The sequence below is a fragment of the Vombatus ursinus genome, unplaced genomic scaffold, assembly GCF_900497805.2.
Source record: "Vombatus ursinus unplaced genomic scaffold, bare-nosed wombat genome assembly UNPS02011572.1, whole genome shotgun sequence".
In the NCBI taxonomy this organism is placed as follows: Eukaryota; Metazoa; Chordata; class Mammalia; order Diprotodontia; family Vombatidae; genus Vombatus; species Vombatus ursinus.
In genome coordinates this window covers 2,642,948-2,650,342 of record NW_020951350.1, presented here as the reverse complement: position 1 = coordinate 2,650,342, position 7,395 = coordinate 2,642,948, and the positions used below count along the sequence as shown (strand labels likewise).

General features: G+C 47.3%; 1 protein-coding gene across 2 annotated transcripts; it reads right to left on the bottom strand.

The window, feature by feature from the left end:
* Window positions 1-87: 87 nt before the first annotated feature.
* KIF20A (kinesin family member 20A) lies at window positions 88-7,240 on the bottom strand. Of its 2 annotated transcripts, none has more exons than XM_027856565.1 (19): window positions 7,001-7,237; window positions 6,420-6,608; window positions 5,977-6,066; window positions 5,764-5,883; window positions 5,368-5,506; window positions 5,076-5,263; window positions 4,850-4,985; window positions 4,303-4,497; window positions 4,085-4,196; window positions 3,927-3,995; window positions 3,591-3,731; window positions 3,255-3,420; window positions 2,990-3,154; window positions 2,718-2,857; window positions 2,465-2,567; window positions 2,030-2,237; window positions 1,763-1,854; window positions 1,377-1,514; window positions 88-650 (listed from the first exon to the last, which is right to left on the bottom strand). In XM_027856565.1, exons 2-19 carry the CDS (start codon window positions 6,585-6,587, stop codon window positions 324-326), a joined length of 2,697 nt encoding a protein of 898 aa, XP_027712366.1. In that variant the 5' UTR covers window positions 6,588-6,608; window positions 7,001-7,237; the 3' UTR covers window positions 88-323. The 2 variants fall into 2 exon arrangements, with proteins under 2 accessions (XP_027712366.1, XP_027712367.1); XM_027856566.1 differs by lacking the exon at window positions 88-650 and adding an exon at window positions 751-1,009 and having other exon boundaries at window positions 7,001-7,240.
* Window positions 7,241-7,395: the final 155 nt, after the last annotated feature.

The following is a 7,395-nucleotide window of genomic DNA, read 5'->3' as shown; positions in this document are numbered from 1 at the left end:
TCATAAAAATATTTGTGTTTGCTTATGCATGAGAGCAGCTTACAACTACTTTATGCAGTCCCTCAGATGGGCTTAAAAAAGTCTAACAAAGGCTAAGTATATTTATTATAATGTACATACATACATGTTGAGTGCATAGGAACCATTAAAAATGAAAACAGAAGATAACATTATATTACATATGAGGAAAAAAGCAGCCACTAGAGTATACCATCTTAGATAAAGCCCTTGGTGTACGTTAAAGCTTGTAAAGAACATCACAACTTCGTGCATAGAGCAATTTGCCCCACTTTAGCTCAAGTGCTAGTTTTATAATTGTTCTCTTAGTATTTTTTGCCAAAAGGCCCAGATTTGAGTAAAGGGGAGCGCCGGGAACGCAGAATTCGACTGTAGGGGCTGTTTTCTGCTGGGCCTTGGCAAGTAGGGGTTCGAGGAAGCAAGTTTCGAAGGAAGGGTTTCTTTCCTGGGGGTTGCTGGGGGGGCTGCTGGTTCTCCTGGTTGGGACCTTGCCGCTTTTTTAAGGAAACAGAGGAGGAAGAGCCCTGCAGCTTCATGACTGTATGATACTGCTCAGCAATGCAGGCAGCTTTCTTCCGAAGATCCAGTTTTACTAGCATCATGTTATTTTGTAGTTCAGCTAGGGTCTGGTCCTATGTAGAAAAGAGAGATGTTTAAGCTAACAGAAGAGCTAAATCTCAGAATCCACCTCTTAAGTCCCATTACACCCCACTCCCCAGCAAGTGTCCTAAAGACCAAAACAAAGGGAAGAGGGTCATGTACACAGTGCTAAGTACTGTGGGTTGAGAAACTAATTATGGAAATCCAACCACTGGGATGAGATCACTAGATTATGGTTGTTCCCCTCAATTAAAGGAAGTATTCTTTTCCCTATAATGAGGTCTGTAAATAAGTAACTCAAATTTTTGCTAAATTCACCTGATCCTGTTGGTTTGTCTTTGTGGGCAAATGTTTCTTGAAGCCAAAGCTCAGTTGATTGCAGGGAGTTACCCTAGGAACCCAGTCATTAGGTGGCAGCTGATAGAACTCCTCACTTCCTACCATGTAACATACATCCTCATGACTGCCTTGGTTTTACTCAACTCTAGGTTCTGTTTATCCCATAATAGCATTAATTGTTAATATCTACTTCAGAGTGTTATGAAGAAAGTGCTTTTACAAAGCACTATATAAAATGTCAGTTATTTAGCAACCAGTCTTTTCATGATAAAGAACAATAAATCTGAAAAAATAGTATAGATTAGTGTTCAGGTATTAACAGAAAAGTTTCATCCTAGATTTGGGCTTTCTCCCTTACTATCCTCTACTTCCTACAGTAGGGCAGTATGGGCAAGGCAAGGACAGGTAGGCCAGACTACCTGTTTGATCAGGATGTCATCACAGATGGTCAGGGCCTGGCGGAGTTTTCCTGCTCCAGTGCTATGACAACAGGCCCTCTCAGCTGATTGGAGGGACTCCCCAAGTTTCTGTAGTTCGGTCTTCAGCAGCCTGATGTTCTGAAAGAAGAAACTGTTACTATACTGTGGCCACAACTAGCTAAAAGATGAAATGCTAAAAAATGAAACCCCAGATATATACAGTATGGTCTTCATATGGATCTGGGGCAGTGTAGAAGATAGTTACCAATCGAAAGAGTTGTGGGAACAAAGAGACGAGCTAGTGAAGCTGAAAAGTAAGGATATGTAATACAAGGTGATTTCTGATGAGATGTATCCCCCTCCTCCCTTTTGTTCATTCTTATTACCTTTTGCCCCTCCTCTAACTTCTTGTCCACATCTACAGTGAATGGTTTGGCTGAAGGAGGTGGATCTAACATTCTCTGGTACTTCCGCAGTTCTGAGAAAAGAAAGGAGCCAGCCCAGTTAATGGACATTCCTGTTGGGGTCTGCTCTCCAGACCCCATCACTTTGGGAAGAGATTGGAATCAGACAGACTAGGGACTTGACAACCTCCTGAGAATGAGACCTCCCCTTTCCCTCCAGCTTAGAGCCCCCCTCCCTGACCTCCTCACCTTCAGTGGTAGAAGCCAGTTCTGCCTTGCACTGTTCCAGTTTGGCTTTAGTCTCCTGAAGCTGCTTGTTAGAAATAGAGGAAGCCACTCGCTGAGATCTTCGCAAGTACTGCTCAGGATCCAACTGCAGGCCTGTCTCTCGGGGCACAGACTGCTTCTTAGCCTCTTCCAGGGCTTCCTCCAACTCCTTAATCTTTTCATCCCGCTCCTGAAGGAAGAGCAGAATGCTGAGAGCAATACTCGGCCTCCCTTAACAGTGTGATAACCTGCTTTTCCCAATGCCTGCTCAGTGAGAGCGCACTGAGACTAAAGCCACAATGAATCCTATTCCATTTCCTAGAAGCCTCAGCCTCAGGGGAGCTTGATGATACACACCCTAGCATCTAACTGGGGAGAAAAGTCAAGGTAGTCCCTCTGATTTTCTCTGCTATTTACCTGGAGCTCTTCCTGGTAATAACTCTGCAGAGACTCCTTCAGGATCTTCAGTTTATCCTCATACATTTCCTCCAACAACTCTTTCTGAGTATCTAAGTGTTCACTGTAATGCGAAAGATAAAAAAAAAATGAGCAACGGTTTTCTTTGGGGCTAAGTCAGGTATGCAGAAGAAAACAGACTCGGAGACAGAATTTCATTCCATGCCCAAAGCCCTGCTTCCCTAGGAAATCCAGGAAGCCAGCCATTGTCTACCTGCACCATTGCTCCCGTTGTTGCATCTGCTCTATCATCTCAGTACAAATTTCATCACGAAGCTGCACCTCCAATTTCAGCTTCTCCTGCCGCTCTTGTAGCAGAAGCTCCTTCATGGCTTCCACCACTTGTAGTAGCTCCTAGGAGAGACAGGGAGGCCAGATAATTCCTGTGTCCTAAATTGCAGTTACCATCTTAATATCCCATTTCACTCATGGAATGCAAATCCCAGCATCAATTACTCAGAAATAACAGTCCATTTGCTTCCTCACCTCTTTGTCATACACGGAGATGTCAACTTCATCACCACTGTTTTCATCAGGCCCTGGTTCCTGCTTAACCCCTGTTTCCAAAGCGGGGGAGGCTCGTAGACTGTGCTCTTTAATGAACGAATGTAGGGATGGAAGCCCTATTTTCACAGGTGGAGCATGAACAAGCTAGAGAGAAAGAGAAATCTCTTAGTTCCTACCCATTTGGCTTTATCTCAAAAGGGGATGAACCCAAAACCATTTTACTTGGTAAGTTCCAAGGACTCACCTGACTGGCAATGGCTGAGAACTTGGCCACATGAAGAGTCTCATCATAGGTAGAGGCACAAGGATTCACATTGACAATCATGCAAGAGCGGCCACGACCTGTGAAGAAGCCCTGAAACACTCGGGTCAGCTTGCTGTCACGGAAAGGGATTAGGTTTTGCTTGAGCCTGGCAAGGGAGAAGAGACACGTGAGTTTTGGGAAGGACCCTGACGATTATGAGATCTCAAAGTACTACTCTCAAGAGTGATCAGTGTCCAGTGACAGGCCTTTCCATCTGGCCACAAACAAAATTCAGAGTACCCCCGCTGTCCTTCCTGAGGTTGGGTGGGTACTGACCGTTGCTGGTTCTGACGTATGGCAGTAATACAACGGCCCAGGGTATGAAGGGAAGTGTTGATATTCCCTGCCTCCTTCATCCGCTCACTCATCTTCTGTTCCTTGCAGCGCTCTGAGCCAGCCAGATCACACAGCGACAACCTGGAGGGAAGAATTGAGTTTGAACCTTTATCCCCTCCTACCATCCCCACCCTCATGCATCTCTTGGCAGAGAATGTTATTCTAATACTTCAATAATTCCCTGGGATGTCCAGCTTTCTAACTCCTAGGCCATTCTAGTACTCAAAGAGAACTGCCCGGGACCAGGGAGCCAGATTCCCGCAACATAAAACTTACTCGCTGATCTTAGACACCACGTTGCCTTCTCCCCGAAGGTGCAAGATCCGGATGGAGAAAATGCTGTGGCTAAAGGGCACAAGGAAGAAGCAGGAATAAGCACAGGGCCCAAAGTTCACCATTTTCCAGCAATGGCTATGGATGGACCCCTTTCTCACCTGCGACTGGAGTTCTGGTTCAGGTGAGTACTGGCAAAGCTCTGATTTTTACGACCTAGTTTCAGGAGCTTCCAGGCCTCATCAGCATCCTGGATGTTAATCCAATTCAGATCTGAGGAAGACAGGGAGAAGGGAATAAGATAAAAACATCTAATTCTTACTCCCCTTCTTTTTCTTCCCCTTTTCTAGTTACTTTCCCTGACCTCCAACCGTATTACCTTTCACATAGGGATTGCCATTTTGGTCTTCACATAGCCGGAGTGTCTGCCTCTTTCTCTGCTGGCTTGGGGGCTCCAACAAGTCAAAGATCATCTCATTGTAGATCTCGAAGAAGGAGATCCAGACAGAGAACCGGACATCAGCTGGGACACAGAATGAGGCAGTATCTGGTTCAGCCCATCTACAACATGTGTCTGTGGAAGGTACAATAAATAGTCAGCCACAAGCCTAGCCCTGATTATCATGTTTGTCGTCTCAGTAGCAAAGAGCCATCCTGGGCATTCAATCCTAAGAGCAGTAATGGGTGTCTGGATTTCTAGCAGAAGAAACTGAACTTGCAGGGGTTAAGTTTAAAAACATGCCCTTCACACACAGCCAATTTGGGAATTTGTTTTGCCTTACTATGCATACTTTTTACAAGGGTTTGGTTTTTCTTTTTCAGTGAGGGGTGCAGATGAGATGAAGCGGGAAGGAGAAAAAGCAGATTGTGCCCACTGAAATCATATCACATTTTGAAAAGATTTGTTTTCTTTTTTTTTAAATTACCCTCCATTTGGCTGAGGCTGACACTGCTTTGGCTAGTCGAAGAGAGTCCAGCAATGCCACTGTCAAAACTGGCACTAGTCCCCAGCCGTAGTGATTCAGTGTTGTGGCTTTTCTTCAGAGAGTTTATCAGTTCCTCCTAGAGAAACCCCAAGAGAAAATAAATACAAAGCTTTTCTGGGAGTACTCCTGCCCTTCATTGATATGATTCTGGGAAATGGGCACTCACCTCCCGAGAGCTGCCATTCAGCAGGGCTGACTTCTTCATCTCTTCCTGCCTCACCTGCTTGCTATCTAGCCAGATCACTTCGTTAGCAAATGAAGGCTTCAGATCAGAGGCTGGATAAAGCTGGTTCTGAATACTATTGAAGATCACAGCCAGAGAACGAGGTAGGATCCCCCCATCCTTGTTGCTACCTAGAAATATAAAAGAGATGGAGAGCTGAGTGCTAGCACTTGAAATGCTAAGAGATCCTTCTAAAAACTCATCAGAATTTCACGATGCTGAGAGTTTCACTCACCCTGGACAGTATGGGTCTTTCCAGAGTTAGTAACTCCGTACGTATAAATGAGCCAGTTGTAGCCTTTAAGCACATCTTTGACCATTTCTTTCACTGTCAGGTTGAAGAAAGATGCCTGTCCTACTTCTGGTCCAAAGATCTAGAAAGAATACAGTTCCCTGAAGTCTCTTGTTTTTAACATAGGCTTATTTCAACTCTTGGTCAGCTCCAGCAGCCCAATTCCTCCCCTCATAGCTCGGTTCCTCCTATTCCTCCTCTATTACTCCCCAGACCACTGTGGACTCAACAACTTTGTGGATCTTCCTCTCAGCAAACATGTCAGAAAAAAACATTCTCCCACTGGTTATACATCTCACTGGCAGCCTTGTTGAAGATGGCTGGCTTCCAGCTTGATACCTGGGAAAAGGTGAATCTATGAGTGGCTTGGCCCACACCTCTCTCATTGCTCCTCATGGCAAAAGAATCCTTGGGTGCCTGCAGAACAAGGGTTTCTGGGTTCTCGATTCGAACACAGCCCTAGCAAATGGAACATACATAAACAGGTTAGAAGGAAACAGCCTTATTACCCTTTTATATCATATCATACCACTTGCTTCCCTAGGCACTCACCTGTTCTTCTTGTCTCTCTACCTCTGCAGGCAGCAGGGGCCGGACTCTCAAGTATACTTTTACCTTCTCTGTACCATCCTCAGGTACAACCTGTGGCAGAAACCCAGCCAAGAGCACCACTGATTAGATTAAACAACTACCTCTGAGCCTTAGATCACAGGTAAACAATAGATTACTCAGAAGCCACACCAGGGAAATGGTCTAGATCTCCCTCTGCTATGCTCATCCTAAGGGACTGAAGAAATGCCATTTTGCTGCTTGGCTTTTTATTCCTCTCTCAATATCCTTTAAAGACCCAATCTGCCCACAAATGTCCAGTAAAAGCAGGCACATCGTTTGCACCAAGAGGAGGGTGGAGAGGTATGCATATCTCTGTGTATGGGTGTGAGCGTGAATGGGTAGGAGGGGAACGAATGGGTGGGAGTCACCTCCCTGGACTTTACCTGCTCTTTGTCCTCTATCGGGGTAGGGGAGATGGCAGAAAATTCAGACAATAGGTCTTTTTGGATCCCAACTCCCAAATCAGCAGCAGTGGATTCGAACATGGGCGACACGACGATTTCCTCATCCGAGAGGAGGCCCACAGGCGGGGTCTGGATACCCCGAGACATGACAACGGTAGTCAGTTCCTCCTGGAAGAGGAAAAGCCGCTCTAAGTAGAAAGCATAGAGGGGGTAGGATGGGGGTGGGGTACGAGCGCCTTCTACACCTGGCGGTGTTTACTCCTTCTTCCCTCAATTCTCCGCTTCCCCAGACCCAGGAGCGAGGTTACCCCTGGCAAAGCCTCGGCACCCGAACAGGGGTTGAAGAGCACCTCGTGCCACCGAGCCAGGCGTGAGCTCCTGCTCCAGCCGCCGGGGGAGACAGACTCCCCTGATGTCCCAGGGCTAGGCGGGGCTCCCAGTCCGGTCCCTCACCCCAGGCAGACGGTTAGGGAAGCCGATGCCGAAGGGCTGCGGGCTCGAGTTCACTCAGGTGAGCGGCACCTGCCAAGGATCAAGCCCCGGGGCGTGCTAACGTTTACCCGTTGGCGCGAAGACTCTTTAAGCTCTGTCTCCAGTGGGGGAAACTCGCTCTGGATTCCCCTGGCGTCCGAGGTCTCTACTCTCCTTGGGGGAAGAAGACACCACACGCCGTTACGGTCCTCCAGCCCCAGGTAGTCCTGCAGCTCCCGGCCCAGGGCCGCTCCACCCACGAGGGGCAGCTTTGTTTCTGAAGCAAGGTTTCAAACTACGCGCTCTGCTGTCTCAGCCAATCCGGCGGCGAGATCACATCCGCCAATCATGGCGCTCAGAAGGCGGGTCGGGTTACCAACCGTCGCGTCTTGGGCCTTTGGGCTCCGGGCTCCGGCCCAGGGCTCCTGCCCATCCCTAAGAACCCTCGACAGCCTATCCCGCCATGAAACGTGAAGGGAAAGCT

Coding starts and splice junctions, on each gene's coding strand:
- KIF20A (XM_027856565.1), bottom strand. CDS start 6,587: ATGTCTCGGGGTATCCAGACCCCGCCTGTGGGCCTCCTCTCGGATGAG. Junction 5,264..5,367: donor AAAGACCCATACTGTCCAGG/GTGAGTGAAACT, acceptor TTATATTTCTAG/GTAGCAACAAGGATGGGGGG. Junction 2,238..2,464: donor ATTACCAGGAAGAGCTCCAG/GTAAATAGCAGA, acceptor CTCTTCCTTCAG/GAGCGGGATGAAAAGATTAA.